This window comes from Dromiciops gliroides, chromosome 4 (assembly GCF_019393635.1).
Source record: "Dromiciops gliroides isolate mDroGli1 chromosome 4, mDroGli1.pri, whole genome shotgun sequence".
NCBI classification, from domain to species: domain Eukaryota; kingdom Metazoa; phylum Chordata; class Mammalia; order Microbiotheria; family Microbiotheriidae; genus Dromiciops; species Dromiciops gliroides.
In genome coordinates this window covers 72,637,391-72,659,742 of record NC_057864.1, presented here as the reverse complement: position 1 = coordinate 72,659,742, position 22,352 = coordinate 72,637,391, and the positions used below count along the sequence as shown (strand labels likewise).

At 37.6% G+C, this 22,352-nt stretch overlaps 1 protein-coding gene across 1 annotated transcript in view; it reads right to left on the bottom strand.

The window, feature by feature from the left end:
* Window positions 1–4,969: 4,969 nt before the first annotated feature.
* The window catches only part of TOR1AIP1 (torsin 1A interacting protein 1), a 38,830-nt gene continuing 21,447 nt past the window's right edge, over window positions 4,970–22,352 (bottom strand). The window contains 6 exon segments of the mRNA XM_044003761.1: window positions 4,970–7,408; window positions 8,847–8,903; window positions 9,545–9,589; window positions 14,336–14,404; window positions 15,100–15,141; window positions 21,601–21,696. Coding sequence (XP_043859696.1) covers window positions 6,624–7,408; window positions 8,847–8,903; window positions 9,545–9,589; window positions 14,336–14,404; window positions 15,100–15,141; window positions 21,601–21,696 — 1,094 coding nt within the window. The 3' untranslated portion in view covers window positions 4,970–6,623.

Here is a 22,352-nt window from a genome sequence, read left to right as displayed (position 1 = left end):
GGTGCAATGGATAGAATGGATAGAGCACTGGCCCTCTAGTTGGGAGGACCTGAGTTCAAATCTAACCTCAGACATTTACTAGCTGTGTGACCCTGAGCAAGGCACTTAACCCCAATTTCCTTAAAACATCCAGGGCCATCATCTCCAGTCATCCTGATCTATATTTTGCCACTGGATCCAGATGGCTCTGGAGGAGTGAGGTTGGTTACCTTGTACCCTCACTTAAATCCTATTCACTGCAAGTCCTGACATCACCCTGATGTCATGGTCTTCGAGAACGAAGGACAAAACAACACCACCAGCTTGAGCCCCCATTTGCTTGTTCTAGTGAGAGATGAATTAGAAACTCCATTTGGAGCATCTTGCAATGGCAGGGATGCATTGGGATGAATTTCATGTGCTCTTTCGTAAAGGACCCCAGGAAAATTTTTACTGAAACTCCAGAGGGATACTTTATAGTACACAGACCCCTGGAGAAAAAAAAAAATTGGTGTGCCTGGTGTAGAAAGGGACACCAAGAAATGTTGTCTAGACCAAAAAGGAATGTTTCAGACAGGTTTAGGAGGAGGAGTATTACGGAAACCTCAAGGGGAGAACATCAAGGAAAAAAGGGTGATAGTCAAAAGCTGCAGAGAGGTCATGGGTGAGGTCTTAGAAAAGACCATTAGATTAGGCAATTAAGAGTTAGTAACTTTAGAGAGAGCAGTTTAAATTGAATGATTAGGTGGCTCAGTGGATAGAGCACCGGCCCTGGAGTCAGGAGTACCTGAGTTCAAATCCGGCCTCAGACACTTAACACTTACTAGCTGTGTGACCCTGGGCAAGTCACTTAACCCCAATTGCCTCACTAAAATAAATAAATAAATAAATTGAATGATGAGGTCAGAAGTTAGAATATAGAGTTAACCAGACAGTGAAAGGAAAGAAAGTAGGGACATCAATTGTAGATGGACATCAATTGTAGATGGCTTTCTTGAGGAATTTAATCACAAAAAGGAGAAAAGATAGGATAATACCTAGTGGGTATGAATCAAGTGAAGAGGGTTTGTTTTGTTTTGTTTTTGATAGGGGAGGCCTGGGCATGTTTATAAGCAACAGGGAAGCAGCCAGTAGATAGGGAAAGACTGAAGAAAAGTGAAAGAATGTGGATGATAGAGGGGGCAATCAGATGGAGAAAATGGGATGGATTTGATTACTTTTGCAGATACAGGCCTTGGCAAGGAGAAGAGCCACCTCTTCATGTGAGACAGAGCTGAAGGAGATCATCTTGGCAGACCCAGAATTGGGGCTCAACCTGATGGCAGTAGAAGAAAAAGAGATTAAACTTTGGAACCATGAAGGCAGAGACATAGCTGGCCTCATTGCCAGAGACATGTCCAGTCTACCCTGCTGCCAGGTACAGTGGTCTCCTAAAAACTGAAATTGTTGAAGACAAGAAGTTGAAGACCTTTCAGCAACAGAAAGTGGTTTTTGTGTCTTAATAACAGTGGTACAGTGTTCAAGACTCAGGCAGTTAGAGTTGATTGGAAAATTGAATTTCCCTGTGACTAATGCACTTCACATCTTCTCTTGGGCTTGATAATTACAAACCAGTTTACCCAGGTGGAGTAGGAATATTTCAGAGGGTCAAACCTTTGACCTTTGGAACATACCAGTATATATCACAAGGTACAAGAATTTTTGGAAATCTGATCATGGTGCGATATTTCTGCCACCTAAGAAGTTTTCTTACAAATTCTGCCCCTCCAGATTATCAAATTCAAACACTGTGAGTCACTGATGAAGTCATGAAGCCACAGGGAATGAAGGGTCATGAAGTTACAAGAGAGGCCTTTCAAGGAAGCTCGTTACCCAAGGACCTAGTACTTCCTGACTCATGGATTTCCCAGACGCTGTAGCCCCACAGCTGGTTCCCAACTCAGGAAACACCTACTTTTCTAAATTTCCAACTTTTTTTTTTTTGGTTGGGCAGTGGAACCCAAATAACCTGTTGAACTGAGTCATTCTTCATGCTCTTGGCATATTTCCATAACTTATATTTCTAACACAGAAGAGGGCTAAATGTTTAGTAGGAAAGTCAAGTGATTTCTAGAGTATGTCAGTTTGATGTTTTTTGCTCTTTAAGAAGTTGAAATTATGTAATGATGATAACAATGATGCATATTTTCCTTAGGTTTGCAGATGATATCAAGATTTTTACTGAAGGCCTTTGCAAAAATATCTGTCCTTATTTTTCAGCTGAGAGAGCTAAGAGACAAGGAGAATGGAAATAATACCACTATACCACTAATAATAATTCTAATTGAGTGGTAATGAATTATAACTTAAATTCCTGGTCTTCGGTTGTTGAGTAAAAATATCTTGGTTATAATTAGTTGCATTACCTATCTATAAGGCATGATTGGTCAAAGTATATGTGCATTATATATGTACATGCACTGTCATGAAGAGATTTTATCACTATTTATCCTGTTCAGGTCCTGCCTTTTAACATAAGCTGTGTGACCCTGGGCAAGTCACTTGACCACTTGGAAAGTGCAAGGCAACTATCCAAGAATGCTAGTTGTTGTATTACTGATCTGTATCCATGGAGGGAGTTTCCATAAAGTGCTCCTGATACCAATGAAATCACAGGACTCTACAAAACAAAAATTTACAAGTGTGTGTGTATATAGGGGCAGCTAGGTGGCACAGTAGAGAGGAGTTCAGGGCCTGGAGTAAGGAAGACTTGATTTTAAATCTGGCCTCAGGCACTTGTTGGCTGTGTGACCCTGGACAAGTCACTTAACCCTGTTTGCCTCCCTTTTCTCCTCTGTAAAATGAGCTGGAGAAGGAAATGGCAAGCAACTCCAGTATCTTTGCCAGGAAAATCTCATCTGGGGTTATGAAGAGTTGGACACAACTGAAAATGACTAAACAACAAAAGAGTATGTGTATGTGTACTTACATAAGTTCCTGTTGAGAGACAACATGGGGGATAATAGTATCTACTATATCTCGCTGGGATTGTGAGGATCAAATATGTAAAGAGCTTTGCAAACTTTAAGTACTACATAATGTTAGTGATGACTGACCCACTCTGATATATACTCCTTAAGTACAGGAATTTTTTTGTTTTGTTACTATATTCCCAGTACCTAGTACATGAGTAGGTTCTTAATACACTTATTTTCACATATTAAAAATATGGGGGGCGGCTAGGTAGCGCAGTGGATAAAGCACCGGCCCTGGAGTCAGGAGTACCTGAATTCAAATCCGGCCTCAGACACTTGACACTTACTAGCTGTGTGACCCTGGGCAAATCACTTAACCCCCATTGCCCCGCCAAAAAAAAAAAACAAAACCCAAAAAACCAAAAATATGGGGGCAGCTAGGTGGCGCAGTGGATAGAGCACTGGCCCTGGAGTCAGGAGGACCTGAGTTCAAATCTGGCCTCAGACACTTAACACTTACTAGCTGTGTGACCCTGGGCAAGTCACTTAACCCCAATTGCCTCACCAAAAAAAAAAAAAATGTACATACACCTTCCTTACCCTGTTTAGATTTTAAACCTTTTTTTTTAATGCATTGCCCCAAGGTACCTAGCATTAGAACTTTGCACATAGCAGGGGCATGAAAAATATTTAACAATTTTATTTTCTAGGACCTTCCTGTTTGGTATGTTTACTTGCTAAACATCAAGTCTGCTTTAGATCCATATCTCCTTTTAGCATACACCCTAAAAGTCATCACTGATAAGTTCCACTAGAATAATTACTTTGCCTTCATTTAATTCCAGTTGGCACAAATAACTACCATGATGAAGCTCATTTTGAGGAGGGAGGTCCACTATCATCAAGAATCCCAGGCTTTAGCTCTCACCCCCATGCAAAAGGCCTGCACAGCCCCAGTGATGGGCTGTAAAAATTATTTCACTTGTCCCAGCTATACCTTCCCCTCAACGAAGGGGATAAAACTTGCCCCCTTTTGTTGGGATGATCAGAGGTCTTTTTAAACTCACCTTACCCAAGAGGCGCCAAATACCCAAATCCAGGAAACAAAAGCAGAATGACAATTCTTTTTTTTTTTTTTAGTGAGGCAATTGGGGTTAAGTGACTTGCCCAGGGTCACACAGCTAGTAAGTGTTAAGTGTCTGAGGCTGGATTTGAACTCAGGTACTCCTGACTCCAGGGCCGGTGCTCTATCCACTGCTCCACCTAGCTGCCCCTCAGAATGACAATTCTTAATACATAAATCAATTGTTTTGTTTTCTGCAATGAAAATTATTCAAACAGTTCTCTGGATTGAGAACTCTGCACTAATACTTACAGGGATGTGCTTTAACTCCTTTCGCCTGAAGAGGACTTTGAGGTGCATAGCTTATTACTAAGTCAATATGCCCCCTATATCTTTGCCTACAGAAACCCTCCCTTCATGGTGCAGCTTTGGTGCCTCCTCTTCCATGAAGTCTCCCAAGGTCCATCCAGCTAAAAGGGATTGCCATATTTCCAAATATGGCCTTTAATGTTTGTTGAACTGGATTTTTGTGAAGGACACCCAACTTTTTTAGCTTTAGTGTCTCAGCAGTAGTCACCAAAATAAACTACTCAAAATATAAACAAGCTCATTCAAGAACTGTAAAGGCACTGCTGGGTGCTGGGGTGAAAGAGAAACAAATGAAGCAGGCCTGCCTGCTTTTACGGAGTTCACATTCTACTGAGGGGGGCACATAGATGAGCAAATACATAATTATACAAAGCAATTTCAAGAGGGAAAGCTTGCTATAGAAGGTGGCATGTGAGCTGTGCTTTGAAGGACACGAACAACTTCAAGAGCACAGGGTGAGGAGTACATCTCAGACACAGAGAACCATATGCAAAGGGACAGAGGAGGGAGATGGAATGTGACAGTGAGAAGCTAATAGACTGGGCAGACAAGAACAAAGAAATGTGTTTAAACGCTGGTCATTAAGTTCACACCATAGTCTGAATAAAACCCAAAAAAGTAAATTTATTTAAATTACTAAAATAGCTTTGAAAGTCATTTACAAATCAGCTGCTACAACGAATGTCTCCAAAAGGTATAATAAGTAGCATATTAATCACCTACAATTATTTGGTCAGCAAAATATTTAATAAAAACATTTACTTCCCCATCTAATACTTTTTTGTATGTATAAAATGATAATATTTCTATCATTTCCTGTTATTTTGGATTTTTTTTGTAAAATGATTCAAATAATGACTTTGGATTCTCAGAAAATCATTTTAATAGGGATGTGATTTATGAATGTAGGCAGCCTCACCAAAGAAGAATTGAACCACCTATCCATTTACTATCAAATATAGGTGATTCAAAGGCAGTTATAAAACCAATGTCTAACTCTGCAACTCTGAAAGAAAATAAGAATAGATTTTCCAAGTTTCATAAACAACAACAAAAAAACAACCCCTAGGCTACTCCATAATTATAAGAATCTAAGAAAAACTATAGCAACTTAAGAGACAAAAATACTGTAAATTACAGATAGAAAGATAAAACTGAAATATATAAGTACATTAATATACATTTAAAAATTCTTCATCTGTGGTACTTTATTTTCTTTTTGGCATGAGACACTCAAAATAAACTTATATGCATAGTAAATCTTCATATTCTTCATGGAATTTTATTAAAAGACATAGAATAAAAACAAATATACAGAGAATTAATATTATTTACTGATCCTGCAATTTTAGTTTATTTTCTTTTTAAATCAAAAGCTTTAATATATATGTTAAGAAATTACCCAGAATTCACCCACCCTTCAAGAGGTAGGACTGAACTCAGGTCTCATGATATACATTGCCTTCCAAATCTTATTGCAGAATCAGAAATTTCTTATGGGAAGAATATTTTAAGATGGCTATATAAAAAAGGAAAGACTGAATTATTAATATTAATCGAGATGATAAGGATGCTATAAACACTTAGATCATCCAAGTCTCAATGGCTTATTGTTTAATTTTGTGCAAGATTCCCAGCCCCCCCCCTCCAACCCTCCATTTCCCCAACCCTTGAAAACTTTCAGTGCTTCTGTTATTCTAAGAAATAGTTAAGGGTAAATCCACACCTAAAATGTGCTAAAAGAAAGGGGAACAGGAAAGCCCATAGCTATGTGTGAGGAGCTGCCACACCATTATGCCAATGAGTAAACATTGGGGGTAGGGAGTGGGAAGAGCAGAGGTAGGGGCAGGGGGCAGGGGGCAGGGAAAGCTTTGTAAGAAAATACCTAAACTAAAAAACTGAAAAAGTTGATGGGAAAGGAGTCTATCAATTCATTACTCAGACCAAATCTATGATGATTCTGCTCCAGGTTTTCAAAGAGAACTCTTTGTGGAACCTGCAACTCTAAGTTAACTCTCCACTGTTCTATATGTAAAAGAGAAAAGCTTCTCTTTAGGATCACAGCCCATATTAAGATGACTAAGAAAATTAAAAACACTTACAGTGCTTTGCATTCACTATGTCCTATGTTTACAACAGAACTTTAATTTCCTTTAAAAAGAAAATAGTTCTTGCAAAAAGAGCTCTGATTCTTATTATTGGTCAGAGGGCTTTGAGAAGCTCTTGGGATGTGAGGCTTATTTTCTTTTCTCCCACAGTTATAAGCACACTCCACTTTTCAAGGAATTTTCCGGTTGGACAGGTAATACTAGGTGGGAGATACGGCTCCATAGTCCACTTAGTTTGTCTGAATCCATGTGATTATAGGAGTTAGGGATGTCAGAACTGGTAAACTTGGCCTTGAGAAAATCCCTCACTTTCTCTTCAACCTCCTTTAGGCCTAAGTCAGTTCCTAGTGTCTTTTCTTCCAACAGGACTGTAAGAATCAGGGCCACATCTTTGAAGGCAGCATTTTCATGATCACAGTACTTGTAAAAGATGAGAGTGGAGCCTGCGGGGAGCGATTCAAAACGATGAACCACAGCTGCATTCTGGCCATTCCTGAACCCACTGCTCAGTTTCTGATCTACTTCCAGCTTGACATTGTCACTGTCTTGGGTGGATCTGCCAGTCCCATTAATTCGAATTGCACGAACCCTGTAGAAGGAGGAGTAGGCGTCTGCAATCTGTTCACTCAAACACCTAAGTGTTTCTTCAGCATCCTGGGCAGCGGTCAGCAACAAGATGGCGGGCTGAGGCCGAGGGTGAGAGCTATTCAGGTGTTTCTCCAGGAACGTCTGGCTCCTTTTCCATAACTTTTCATCTTGATTTCGGTACTTATTCATAAGTTTTTTCATCTGGTTTTGGAATTTCTGCACAGCAGTGGTTTCTACATTTGTGGTTGAAGTCCATCTCATGTAGAAAAAACTACATGAGGAGAGAACAAGAAATACTAATGGTATCAGCAGCCACACGACAGCAGACTTCTTTTTGGACTGATCTGCTTAGGAATAACAGAAGCAACAAACATAAACATAACTTTCTCAGCATCACAGAAGAGTGACATTGAAATTTAACATTAAATTTTGTAATATACCATTTTGTTCTTTTAGAAATACTGAGGGAAAAAAAAAATACTGAGAAGATGAAGGGAAGGCGAGTGAAAACAGGAAGGGTTGATGAAATAGAAGGATATAATTTCTTCAACTAAAGACAGAATTGTTACATTTCAAAAAAAGAGCACCACATTAAAAAAATTACATATATGCAAACATATTCAAGGTTGCATATGTAAATATGTACATGTATTTCTTCAGACATGGCACTGAGAGATGATTTCTATGGTACATTCTAGAAGTGCTAAAATTCTAAAATTGCAAAAATAGTTTAATAGCCTTACAGTAATAAATAGAAAAAATGTTGTAAGCAGTTCAGAAATAACAGCACAGAAAACAATAAAATATCGTTCATTTCTGCTGTGGCACAGGGCAACATGATATTGGGAAAAGAACAATATTAGATCAAATTTGTGAAACACGATTTCTTGTTATAGGAAATTAGTAGTTCATATTATACCCAAGAGGTGGACAATATTAGATTAAATGTTTTCTAATATTGCAACTATAACATGAGAATAAAAATAAAAGGATAATTTAAATGAATCTCTTCCATGTATCCCTAATACCAGTTGTGATTTTGCTTTTATACCGAGTCCCCTAGTTTTTTCCAGTTGCTCGTGCTTTCCCCCTTCCCCAATTATCTTGTATCTTTTGTATCTACCTACATATGTACATGGGACCCTAGAATATGTACTGGTTAGCACTCCTCAAGGGGAAGGACAGTTTTCCCTTTGTTCTTCACATACCCTGGGTCTTGGTGTACACAGTGCTCTGCATGTTAGTGGCTACATAATAAATTCTTGCTGATTTTATCTTTTTTTCCTGTGTAGGAAAACTGAGTTTGGAATTTTCTAGTCCCTGATTACAAAGCAATGAAAAAAGTGCTGCTTTGTTCTGCAGCTTTATATAACATTTTAAGAAGCAGCATTCGGACCACCTCATAAGTGGCCACTAGCATTCAAAGTATCACAAAATCTGTCCCAGTCTGTTCAATTTCCTCATTCTTTTGATTGAGAGGCCAAGACAGAGTTTAAAGAGAAGGTCCCAATGTATGGGTTTTCTTATATTAAATATTTAACACTCTAAAATAGATGTTTTCTGAAGAGCTCAAGAGCAGTAACTGACTCTTCTACTGTCGAAACAGTATAGAAAACTTAATTGTGGAATAACTAGAAAGCAGTCTTGGTCAGGTATAAGGTATGGATTAGAGTAGGTGGACTCTAAGGCCCATTTCAATTCTGGATGTTATACCTCTGTGAATTATCTATCATCAAGATAGTTTCATTAAAGAATGAGATAAAATAGAAATTAAGAAGTACTTACTTTGGTTGACAGATAATAATGATTTGTTTCTAAGGTCTGATTTATGGAAGTTATCATCTGTTGAAAGGATTGAGAAAGACAACATAGTCAATTTAGGTTTTAAATTTTTGGTATTTCCCTCTAATCAAGATAAGAAAAATAAAAACTCTTATCATATAGTAAAAGAAAGACCTTAATCAAGAGACCAACAGTGCGTGGTCATAGCTTTCAACTCTGGAGTTTTTGTTTCTACCCATTTTTTCCATCTTCCCATTTGTCCAAGAGGAGGTAACTCTTCGAAACTAACACCTTCATTTATGCCTTTGATAATCGCTGCCTCCTACCTTCCTTCCTCTTCTGATTTCTCTACTAGTTTATAACATCTTGTGTCTTGTTTATCTCTGTACATCTTTCAGGACCCAGAATAATGCTTTATACATAGTAGCTACCCAATATGTTTGTCAAATGGAAGATCAAACTGTACATCAAATTATAAAATCCTTACAAAACCAGATCCTCACATTATCTCTACAAAGTGGCTATAAATAAAATTTGAAGATCTAATACTGAATGTTGTGATAAGGTCTTTTAAGTCAATTAAAGTATCACTATCCTATCTTACTCTTAATTATTTAACAGGAGTAGAGAATGTTCTGGGACAAGTCAAGGGAAAGAAAAAAACAGGTCAGGCGCATGATAAAATTTAACATGTATCATACCATCTGAAAAATGATCATGAATAAAGTTCTTGTCTACTGCAGATGCTGCAAGGAAAAAGAAAGAATTGAATGTAGGCTACTTACAGACTTTTTCAAATAAACTCTGATGTCTGGTGTCTATCACACAAATCCTGGACACTTTCAATTTTTGTTCTTTAAAACTAACAATGGATTTTTTTTCCGGGTAAAAGGAAAGTGATTAGTTGGTTTTCCAAATATTCTTCAACCCCATATGATATCCAGGTTAAATTTTTGGCCTCAAGACCAAAAAGCAAAAACAAATATATTCCACTAAAAAAAAAATCCCCTAAATCTTTAAGGCAATTATGAACTTGCTAGAGAGTCATCAAAGTCTACACTGGGATAACTCATCACCTATAACTAACTGTTCTTCCTCAAAGTATGAATTAAAACTTTTTGGGGGGGGGGCAGGGCAATGAGGGTTAAGTGACTTGCCCAGGGTCACACAGCTAGTAAAGTGCCAAATGTCTGAAGTTGGATTTGAACTCAGGTCCTCCTGAATCCAGGGCCAGTGCTTTATCTGCTGCTCCACCTAGCTGCCCCCATGAATTAAAATTTAAAATGCTGTACAGAGACTCTAATTTTTAAAAAATTTCCCATCATGATGAGGTGTCCAAAATAGGTATTATGTAACATACCTAGGATTTACTTCATTAAAAAACAGAGCTGAAAATTAAAACAATTCTGAGGTATCACCTCACACCTATCAGAGTGGCAAATATAACAAAAAAGGAAAATATTGGATACTGGAGGGGGTGTGGGAAAACTGAGATGCTAATCACTGTTGGTGGAGCTATAAACTGATCCAACCATTCTGGTTTTAGAGCAATCTGGAACTATGTTCAAAGGGCTATTAAACTGTGCATACCCTTTGATCCACCAATACCACTGCTAGGTTTATATCCCAAAGACATCCCCCAAAAAGAGAAAAAGACCTATTTGTACAAAAATATTTATAGCAGCTCTTTTTGTGGTAGCTAAGAATTGGAAATCAGAGGAATGCCCATCAACTGGGGAATGGCTAAACAAGCTGTGGTATATGATGGTGATGGAATGTTATTGTGCTATAAGAAATGACAAGCAGGATGATTTCAGAAAGGCCAGGAAAGACTTGCATGAACTGATGTATAGTGAAATGAGCAGAACCAGGAGAACATTGTGCACTGTGACAGTATTATCGTGGGATGAAGAATTGCAAATGACTTAACTATTCTGAGAAAAACAATGATCCAAGACAATCCAAAAGTACTAATGATGAAGCACACTAACCACCTTCAAAGAAAGAACTGATATTGATTGAACACAGACTAAAGCATGCTACTATTCACTTTCATTTTTTCTTTTATTCAAGTTTTCTTATACAAAATGGCTAATATGGTAATGTTTTACATACTTGCACATGTATAACCTACATCTGATTGCTTACTGCCTCACGAAGAGGGGAAGGGTAGAGGGAAGAAGGGATAAAATTTGGAACTCAAAACTTTCAATAAAAATGTTTATTATTCATTTGTTGTTACTGTTGTTGTTTTTGGTGAGGCAATTGGGGTTAAATGACTTGCCCAGGGTCACACAGCTAGTAAGTGTCAAGTGTCTGAGGCCAGATTTGAACTCAGGTCCTCCTGACTCCAGGGCTGGAGCTCTATCCACTGCGCCACCTAGCTGCTCCAAAAAATGTTTATTATTAAAAACAAAACAAAATGAGAGCTGACACCCATGCTACAGTTACCACTCCTAAACTACCAATATAAGATACCATTGGTAAGGTAGGATGCGCTCTAAAATCAGTATACAGAACACTGTCCATTCTCTCTCTTTTTTTTTTTTTTGTGGGGCAATGAGGGTTAAGTGACTTGCCTAGGGTCACACAGCTAGTAAGTGTCAAGTGTCTGAGGCCGGATTTGAACTCAGGTACCCCTGACTCCAGGGCCGGTGCTTTAACCACTGCACCACCTAGCTGCCCCCCCCTTTATACTGTACATTCTTTTTTTTTTTTTTTTTTGGTGAGGCAATTGGGGTTAAGTGACTTGCCCAGGGTCACACAACTAGTAAGTGTCAAGTGTCTGAGGACGGATTTGAACTCAGGTACCCCTGACTCCAGGGCCGGTGCTCTATCCACTGCGCCACCTAGCTGCCCCCAGTTTGAAAGTAGCACAAATTTCCAAAATAAAACTTTTAAGGGGTGAGGCTCAAATCTTTCCTGCCTAAAGGGTGGAGAGATAATTACTCACTGCCTACACAGTAAGAAGCAGATGGCTATGATCCTTTTATCTTCATCAATAACAGCTAAGAAGGAAACAAGTTATTAACACATTAACAGGGAAATGGGAAAAAACAGACCCCAATTCAAGTCTCAGCCTTTCCACTTACTAATTATATGAATGTGGGCTTGGCTAATTCCTTTACCTTCCCTAGACTCTAGCTTCCTTGTTTATAAAAGAGGAGGAGGGTATTGGAGTAGATGACCTCTATGGGTCCTTTCCAACTTTAATCATTCCTGGGTTTTGAGTACTGGGCTCCAATGCTTATTAGTTTTCTAACTTTGGACATATATTTGAACTTCAGTTTCTTTATCTGTTAATCAGTCATAATAATATTTGTACTACCAAGTGCTAAATATGAGATTACTATGATTATTACACAGTGATTTGTATGATATCAACAATTAGAAGAGATAACTCTATTGCTGAAAAAATAATGAAATGTGTTTTTGCCCATTCATTTCTTTGTTCTTTGCTTTTCTGGAAGCTGAACAACTGAGGAAATGCCCTTGCTCTAGGGTGGGAAAGAGACGTGTCATCTACCCTGACATGCTGGTGGAGTGGCATTGACCCCTAGTAATGGTAGTCTAGCACTGCTTTGTACCTGAGCTGACAAAATTATACAGTCATATTGTGATGGGTGAATTTTGGAATGCTGAGGAAAGGAAAGAAAGTCTTTAGGTTGGGGCAGGAGTGAAGAAGGGAGAAAGGAAATCTGTAGTAAGTCTGTTTTGAGGTAAGTGTAGAACTCTTCTTCCCCAAATGAACAGACTTCATATTGTTACTACTGTTATTATTATTATTATTATTATTATTACTACTACAAGTTTGAAATAATAAGAGCTGTTAGTACCTAGGATTTTTATTTCCCACTCCACATTTGCATTAAGTTGTTCTCTTTGTTTTCAAGGCACTGATGAAATGCTTTAAAATGACATCACAGACTGGTCATGTATGTTATAAACTCAACACAAACAGTAATTTCCTTTTTTATAAGGCTGAACTGCAAGCCTGGTGCAGTATTAACATATTTTGGAGGCACTACTTGAGGCTCACTATAATATCATGGTGAGCACGGCTGTCTTTTAGGTAACTGACACTGTTCTTGGAAAATAGCCGCTACAGAAATTAGCTATGAGTAGTAAGGGAGGAAAGGAGAACAGACTGAGCCAAAAAGGAATGTTAAGAAAAAGTCTACCCAAGTCTGTCTCAAAGCCTGATAAGCAGCAGCAAACAGTAGGAACATAAAGAGAAAGATAGGGAGACCATGCTGTACTGGGCAGAAGAGAAAGGACAGAGGTATACTAGGGGTAACAAAAAATAAGAAATATTAATAGCACATAAACACACATACACAAGTGGCCAGGAGAATGTAATAGCAATTAGCAAGGCTTGACAATGATAGCTAATGATACTTATGTTATATATTTAAACCCAATTATAATAAAATACAAGTAAAGATTATGAAAAAGTTTAAGAGGAAAAGGCCAACTTTATTCCAAAGTCTAACTCTTACTTTGTGAGAAAGTATGGGTGATGCAATCTAGACAATAAATTGTACCTTCTTTGCATGCTCTACATTCCATTCACTTATCTAGTTTCAGGAGACCAGTTATGTCATGGACTTCTATGAAATCCAAGGGGATTCGGCTGGCCTACAATGCAGGTTGAATGCCACTTCAGACCTAAGTACTATATAAAATTTCTTATAAGGATATTACTTTTGACATTTTTCTGCTGAAAGTATTATGCACATTGAGTTTTTAATATCACTCTGATCCATGATGAAAAGTTAGAGCATTTCTTACATTCTTTAAAAACAGATCAAATAAGTTACCCAAAAAATATAACTGCAGACAAATTCCAAAGGCTTTATAAACATTATTACTTCAAATTGTGATAAATGAAGCTTCTCTAAATAATGGAGTTATGTTATACAACCTAAACTAGAATGCCTTTTTTGAGAGGCAACCTACAGAAAAAGGAGTTATCAGTAAAGAAACAGTAATGTAGCACAGGAACAATGTATCATTGTAACTGTCATTCTGTCCATTTAAAAAGAGCCAAGACATCTTATATGTCACTCCAAGTCTACAGAATGAGTCAGAGCCCAACTTTGGAATTTTGTTTTGTTTTTTGGTCATCGTGCAAGGACCCTGAATATTACCTATAAGTAACCCATTAATAACCAAAAACACTGGCAATACAGAACTAAACATTCTTTTAAAAATTTTTTAAAGTATGTATTAAATTTAACAAGCTAGTAACATAATTGGTCCATTTTTAACCTTCCAACCTTTTTTTTTTTGTATTTTTCTGTGCATCTTTTAAAAATGTAGAACTAAATATTCTCCTGTGAGAACTAGGCAAAACAATCTTTTTTATCCTCAGCTTAACAACAACAAAAAACCATTTCCATATAACAAAGTAGAACTTTAAGAGGATTATATCTCTTAGCAAATAATCTTAAGAAAACATTTTATAACAAAGTAGAGATTTGTCTACTTACTTGGTGATTTTGTCCGTAGTCTTGCATTCTGTCCAGACCATTCCTGAGGTTTTAATGGAACCTGGGAAGCTGGAATAAAAGGAAAGAAATGAAAACATCAAAATTTCATTGCACATATTTTTAGAAACAATTATATCCATTAATAGGTTATAAAGTGAGTCACAAAGGCCAAAGCATGAGGATGGTAGCAAGACAACTAGCAGCAGCATTAAGCTCAGAAATAAAGGTAAAAGGCAGGACAGTGGGGATGGGTCAGGGTCACTGATATGTCAGGTAGGTACCAAGATAAGGTTAGGTAAAACCTTGGGACATGATCGTTATAACCCACATATTTATTGATCTTTAAATGTCATGGCACTAGTTAGGCAGAAAATTGATATTTAATAACTGAGAATGAATGACATAAAATTCTATTTCATCTTCCAATGTGATTTTGAATAGATGTGATGCATTTAATTACTTGTAGATAAATTGTCCATGAATTATGGCCCTTTCCCATTTTTCCATCCTGTTGTTACACTTTGGTATTAATGTCAAAAATGGAAAAAAAAAAATCAACATTTGTCTTAATGACATATGATAATACATCCACACTACAAAATCAAGTGCCACATACAGTGTATCTCTGACATACGTCTGATTGTAATTTAAGAGGAAAAAGAAGCCAAATAACTTGAGGTCTCATTGTGGTCATTTTTATGGAAAGAAAGCAAGAATATGCTCCTTGGAAAGAGAATAAAAAGCAAACTCATTCATGTACTTACTCAGCAATGGTGACTGCTTATGGGGAAGTTTTATTTCTTGGCCTGCAAAAGAAAGCAGAGATAGAAAAAACACAGACTACTTCGATGGCTAAATCAAAAATGCTCTTACAGACCAGATTTTGGTCTTTGTTGTTTTGACACCTCCTCTCTCCATTTTAAAGATTAAAAAAACCAAAATAACTATCCCAAGATTTTCACTGGCCCAAGGTGACACAACCAATATATGTCAGACACCTGACTCCAGGTCGTTCTGATTCCAAGACTGACCCTCTCTCCCCTGCCTCTCTTTCTTTAAGAGGTCAAGACTCAGCCTTTTTTTTTTTTTTTTAATATTCCACCTGTCCAATACTAATAACATTTTCTTCATATAGTTAGTACCTTAGCACATTTCTGAGGAAACTACTTCCAGGATTACATGAAGTTTTGTCAATTAAACACTTTAGATGTTACCTAAAAGCAACTTTGTGGTCATTACCAGATGGTCACAAAGTAAGAGTTACATACTCTACTTACTATGTGAAGCTTCAAGGTGATAGTTAAGAACCATTAAAACTTGTACAACCAAGTATGAAAATCTTGATGTTACCAAGACATGATTTATTGTACCAAGTTTCCCTGAAAAGTACTTACACTGGAAATACTTTTATATTTGCTATAAAGACAAATTGAAATCCAAAAATCTTCTAGGACCTTAGAAGCAAAAAGTATATAAAGATAATAGAAGATTTAGAAAAGCAGTTTTTTCAAATGTTCTTCCATTCTCAGTATTATTTTTATCTTGCCATGTTTGAGCTGAATTTTGGACACTAGATAAATGAAAGAACAAAATCAAAATCTGTTAAGATGGTTATAAAAGAAACAACAATTCATTCTCAAGGTTTCTTGAATTAGACTAAACTTTTGTTGTTGTTGATTTTTGGTGAGGCAATTGGGGTTAAGTGACTTGCCCAGAGTCACACAGCTAGTAAGTGTTAAGTGTCTGAGGTTGGATTTGACCTCAGGTCCTCTTGACTCCAGGGCTGGTACTCTATCCACTGTGCCACCTAGCTGCCCCCTAGACTAAACTTTTGAAAAAAAGAATTGGGAATAAACTTTAAATGCATGTGCAATTTTACATAAGGAGTACTTTGGGGATTGCCAAATTTTTTTATGCATCCTCCCCAAGAAAGCAGATCAATGCAGTTCCTTGATTCCTTTTTTTTGTTTGGTTTTTTTGGTTTTTTTGGTGAGGCAATTGGGGTTAAGTGACTTGCCCAGAGTCACACAGCTAGTAAGTGTTAAGTGTCTGAGGTCGGATTTGAACTCAGGTCCTCCTGAATACAGGGCCGGTGCTCTATCCACTGTGCCACCTAGCTGCCCCAAGTTCTTCTATTCTTTTTTTTTTTTTTAAGTGAGGCAATTGGGGTTAAGTGACTTGCCCAGGATCACACAGCTAGTAAGTGTTAAGTGTCTGAGGCCGGATTTGAACTCAGGTACTCCTGACTCCAGGGCCAGTGCTCTATCCACTGAGCCACCTAGCCGCCCCCCCCCCTTTTTTTGGTAGGGCAATGAGGGTTAAGTGACTTGCCCGGGGTCACACAGCTAGTAAGTGTCAAGTGTCTGAGGCTGGATTTGAACTCAGGTCCTCCTGAATCCAGGGCCAGTGCTTTATCCACTGAGACACCCACCTGCCCCCAGAGTTCCTCTATTCTTAACCAAAAGACATAAGTAAGTTCAAAATGTTTCATGGTCAGTGTAATCAAAAGCAATGAATAAAATCACAAGGCCACTATCAACATTTATTCAGTGCCTATGAAGGTGACGGAAAGTGATATAATTTTTTTTTAATTTAAAATTAAAGTCTGGGAATCGCCATTGGGAATTCAAGAAATTCAGACACTTTAAGATGCACACTTTTCTCTCTCATTTCTTTTCTTACTGAATTCTCTTTACTCTTTGCTATAATTAAGTCAAACTGCAAAAGATGACCTGGAAAAATATGGAGAATCTACTCATAAACAGAAAAGTAAGGAGGAAGAAAGACACACACCTAAAAACATACTCTTTGATGACTGCCAATGAGATATTTGACATTGACTAGGCGATCTAAAAATAAAGGTAAAGATGCTGAATAACAAGGCATATTTCATGTTTTCAAGGCACAATTCATATTGATCCTATTTTAAGTTCTACAATTAAAAAAAAATACAATGCCATACCACAAGGCAATGCTTGAATCTCACATGGTATCTGAAGGTATTTGTTAGAACTATATAACACATTATTTGTGGAACTGTGAGTTAAGTCCAACCATTCTAGTAAGCAATAATTTAGAATTATACCATAAATGTCACTGAGTTATACCTGTACGAAATCTGATACAGGGATACTACCATTAGGCATAATTGTGACCAAGGAGGTCAAAGATGGCAGTAAAGGTCTCATATATTTAAAAAATGTCTAAAGCAGTAGCCAGGGAGAAAAAGTATGCTCATCCACTGGGAATGGGCTGCACAAACTCATATATGAACTTGATGGCAAATTATTTCATCACAAGAAATGGCCTAGATGAAGAATTCTGAGGTTTGAGAAGACTTGTCTAAACTGAAGCAGATCAAAGTAAGATGTATAATGAGGATGGGTTATACAATGTGCACTTATTAACATGAGGTAAAACACCACTGAAGTCTTTTAGAACAGTGATCGATGTAATGATGAGGAGTGATTTTTGAGGACTGATGGAAAGTACACTTCCATTTCTTGTCAGAGAGGTAATAAGCTATTGGTGAAGAAGGCATACATATTCAGGCATAGCTGACATGCTGACTTGTTTCACTTAAGTGTATTTATTTATTACAAGGGTGGTGTGATGGTGAGTAGGAGAAGGCATGGGGAAGTCACAGTTAAGGACGAAGGAAGGAAGGAACATCAATAATACATATGAAGAGAGTACTAGCTGATTTTTGCCTTTTCCCTAGGATACTCTTTGGAGATAGTTTTAAGAAGACATAGAATATGGTATAAGAGAAGGGTGATTAAAAACCTTTTAATTGTTGAAAATTCTAATGTTTCAAAATGACAAGGCTACAGCAGAGTATAAGAACATTAGAACAGGAAGGCATCTTAGAGGGTCTCTAGTAAAACCCACTCATTTCATAAATAAAAAAACCCGATGCTCAAAGTAAGCAAAGAATGACTTAAATTTAAAAAAAAATTTATCAAACTGTTAAAAAGTTGCAGCAGGAGGGGCGGCCAGGTGGCACAGTGGATAAAGCATGGGCCCTGGATTTAGGAGTACCTGAGTTCAAATCCGGCCTCAGACACTTGACACTTACTAGCTGTGTGACCCTGGGCAAATCACTTAACCCCCACTGCCCCCCCCCCACAAAAAATTAGTAAAAGTTGCAGCAGACAAATCATGTTAATTTATCATCTACAAGAGTGAATCCTGGAGAAAAAAATTCATGTTGCTAATGACATAGATCAGGAAGTAAAGCCACAGTTGTCAATTTCTTTTAATGTTCAAATACCTAAAATGGATGTGCTATAATATGTGGAACTGTTTTATCATATCTGAGATTCAGGTATTACGGACTTATATCATATAACCCATAGTTATTATCTGTGAAACCTCACTGAGTAATGTTGTTGATAATTTAAACACAGATTTTTAGACCCTTGAGTTTCAGAGAAATCATAAATGCTTTGAGCCCATGGTTGGAGAAAGTGATTGTTTTAATCTGAGTTCTCCCATTTTACAATGATTATGAACATTCAAAAATTAATTTAAAAATAATGTATTACTTTCTTGCATGTTTGTGGACTTTCATGTTTGTGATATATCATGCTGTAATACAGTCTATTATGGAACTTTAAAATCAATTTACTTAGTTTTACTTGTTAATTATAACTATATCTAACCTTCCCTTAGAGTATGTATTATACTATTGCCTGAATTACCTTGAAAGTCATAAAACTCAAATTTCCTTTACAAATTCTCCAATTAAGACATTTTGAAGGCAATAAATTCACATTTCTATAGTACTCTTGGATTTACAAAGTACTTTAACTGCAGTCTAAGTCAGATAATTTATAATTCTTTATTATCAAAGATGGCAAATACTAAATAATCCAGGGATCATTAAAAATTCCAAAACCTATTCCATTTGATTCAAGAAAAAAGTTCTGAATAACTCAGTACTGTTTAATAATAATAACTAGCAATTATATAGAGCTTTATGGTTTGCAAAGCACTATACACGTGTTATCTCACTTAGTCCTCACAACAATCCTGTGAAGTTAGGCAGTATTAGTATTCCCATTTCACAGATCAAGAAACTGAGGCAGAAAGGGTTAAGTGACTTGCTCAGGGTCACAGCTAATGTCTGAGGCCAAATCTGAATTCAGGCCTTCCTGACTCTAAGTCCAGTGCTCTAACCACTGCATCATGTGGTTGCCCAATGATTATATACTGAAGATGAAGCAGTTTAGTCACCTTTAAGGTGGCACCATTAAACAAACCTAGATAATACAGAAATCTCTTTCCTCTGTCAATATGCCTCATTTTTCTTCTATAGCAATATTCTTCCTACCTACCTTAGTGTAAGAGATTCATTTCAAACCAGCAAGCATTTTTCAAGCCCTTAGCCACTGCCATTGTGCTAGGAGTTGGGAATACAAAGACAGACTACATTCTCAAGAAGCTTAGGTTCTACTGGGAGAAGCAAAGGAAGGCACAACATCGAAGTAAATAAACAGGCAGCTGTGTCACTGGGTTAATCAATAGCAATGGAACAAGGCCTTCTCCAGGACTATGGTGGGGGTAGCCAACCCAAGGAAAGCTTTGTGAATTCCCAGGAGTCACACACTCCCTTAGGTAAACAAAGGCATAAAAACTGTTAACTGCCAATCTCCTCCCTCAACCTCCCAGAGCTTCATTCTCTGGCTTCACTCTCTCAGCTATTAAAAAGGGATGACAAACATACAACACTGACTGAAAGCTGCCACCTAATGGTTAAGAGCTACAGTGCAAAGCAATGAGCCTTTTATTTGGGGGCAGAAGGGCCTGCAGTGCTTTCCCAGGGTTTGTGGAAAGTCTGGAGCATCAACACTGTAGAAAGACTAAGGCAGAAGACTACTGGTTCTGTTTGCAGATTTACAATATTTTGATTTGTGTTTGTGCGAGATAACATCACTGGTACTTTTCTCTCTCAGTAACTTGCCCCTGGATTGGGATTGAACAACTGAGAACAACCAATATGGTGTAGGGGAAAGGACACCCAGATTTGGAATTAAAGCCTGGGATCAAATCCCTCCTTTGGACATGTAACCCAAATGACCTTGGACAGATCATTTCTACTTCTCTTTGGCCTCAGTTTCCTCATATGTAAAATGAAGGAGTTGGACTTGATGGCCTGTGAGGTACCTGCTACTCTAGACTCATGACCACAGAACAACAACAGCTGATGTAGGGCTGAATCAAAACCAGAATCAGAATAAAATTTTGGTTCAAACTATTATCAATTCTTAAAGCCAGAAAAATCTTTAGAAACCAGAGTTTTCATGTCAACCTAATTCCTCAACTTTTTTTTTTTTGGTGCGGCAGTGACTTGACTTGCCCAGGGTCACACAGCTAGTAAGTGTCAAGTGTCTGAAGCTGGATTTGAACTCAGGTCCACCTGAATCCAAGGCTAGTGCTTTATCTACTGTGCCACCAAGCTGCCCAATTCCTCAACTTTTTAAAAACTAGCATGGGGGCATCTAGGTGGCGCAGTGGATAGAGCACCGGCCCTGGATTCAGGAGGACCCGAGTTGAAATCCGGCCTCAGACACTTAACACTTACTAGCTGTGTGACCCTGGGCAAGTCACTTAACCCCAATTGCCTCACAAAAAAAAAAAAATAGCATAATGGTAAAATAATTTTTTACTCATACATTTAAGTTAGATATTTTTGCCTATACTAAGAGGCAATATGACAGAGAGGAAAAAAATACCATAGCTTTAGTGGAAGGTTCTGGGTTCCAAGCCTGGTTCTACCTCCTTGATACCTGTGGGACACCACTGAGAAACTCAATCTTTCTGCACACCCCTGTTTTTCCATTGGTAAAATGAGGGAAGTAGGGAAGGTCCTTTTTTTTTTTTTAAGTGAGGCAATTGGGGTTAAGTGACTTGCCCAGGGTCACACAGCTAGTAAGTGTTAAGTGTCTGAGGCGGAATTTGAACTCAGGTACTCCTGACTCCAGGGCCGGTGCTCTATCCACTGCGCCACCTAGCTGCCCCAGGGAAGGTCCTTTTAACATTATGATCCTGTGATGAAAGTAGGCTAAAAATTGGTTAACTTGCTCAAACATTATGATTCATCTCATCCAATTACTACAGAATATAAATGGACTAAAAACTTTTAACAAGTGATCATTTAACATGCAAAGCTCATACCACAGTGTTTTTCATACAAATTTACCAAATATCTATACACTCTCTAGAAAAAGGTCAACAAGATATAATCAGAAACTGTCATTTACCTCTTGACTTAGTAGAATCCTCATCGCTATGGCTGGGAGGATTCACGTCACTGTCAGAGACGTTGTGGTGTTCTGCTTCCTCCTCTTCAGTCTCCCCTGGAATTGTATAATAGTTTGTTTTAAAGAATTATTGGCAGAAAGGGTCTTACAGTCCAATGTTCAAAAGCCTTGACTTGATCATGCTTCTAGGAAACAGAGGCATTTAGTCAAAGCCTATTTTTAAATCATGCTATATGTAGAATGCCCTTTTATTGATTATGCTTTTTGTTGTTACAGTTTCGTATATCAACTATTTTTTTTTCACCAAAAAGATCTCAGTGTTATAGATATGGAATTGCAAAATACTTTGGAACTATGGGTCAGATGGTTTTTCTGAAGTGCTTTTTTCCTTTTCCTTTTTTTTTTTCCTTTGTTACAAGAAATAGCACTCTGGGAAGTAATGGAGGACAGATGTATTTAGACATGGTGATATAAAAAAAGCAAAATATATCAATAGAAAATTAAAAATGATATTTATAATTTCAAAAAAACCCCTCAGTGCTTTAAATTTGAACTACAGGTTAATACTTTTTAATTAACAAGAACACATGAGACGTGGTTTACAAATGCCGTCTGTACCCTTGCCATCTATTTTGAATGGGCTAACCACACATAGCCAGTCACCATTTTGTGGTCCTAGAGGCATCTATTACCTGACAAACATTTAGAGACAAATCTAAAAAGATTAACTTCATAACAGCATACCATGAAAA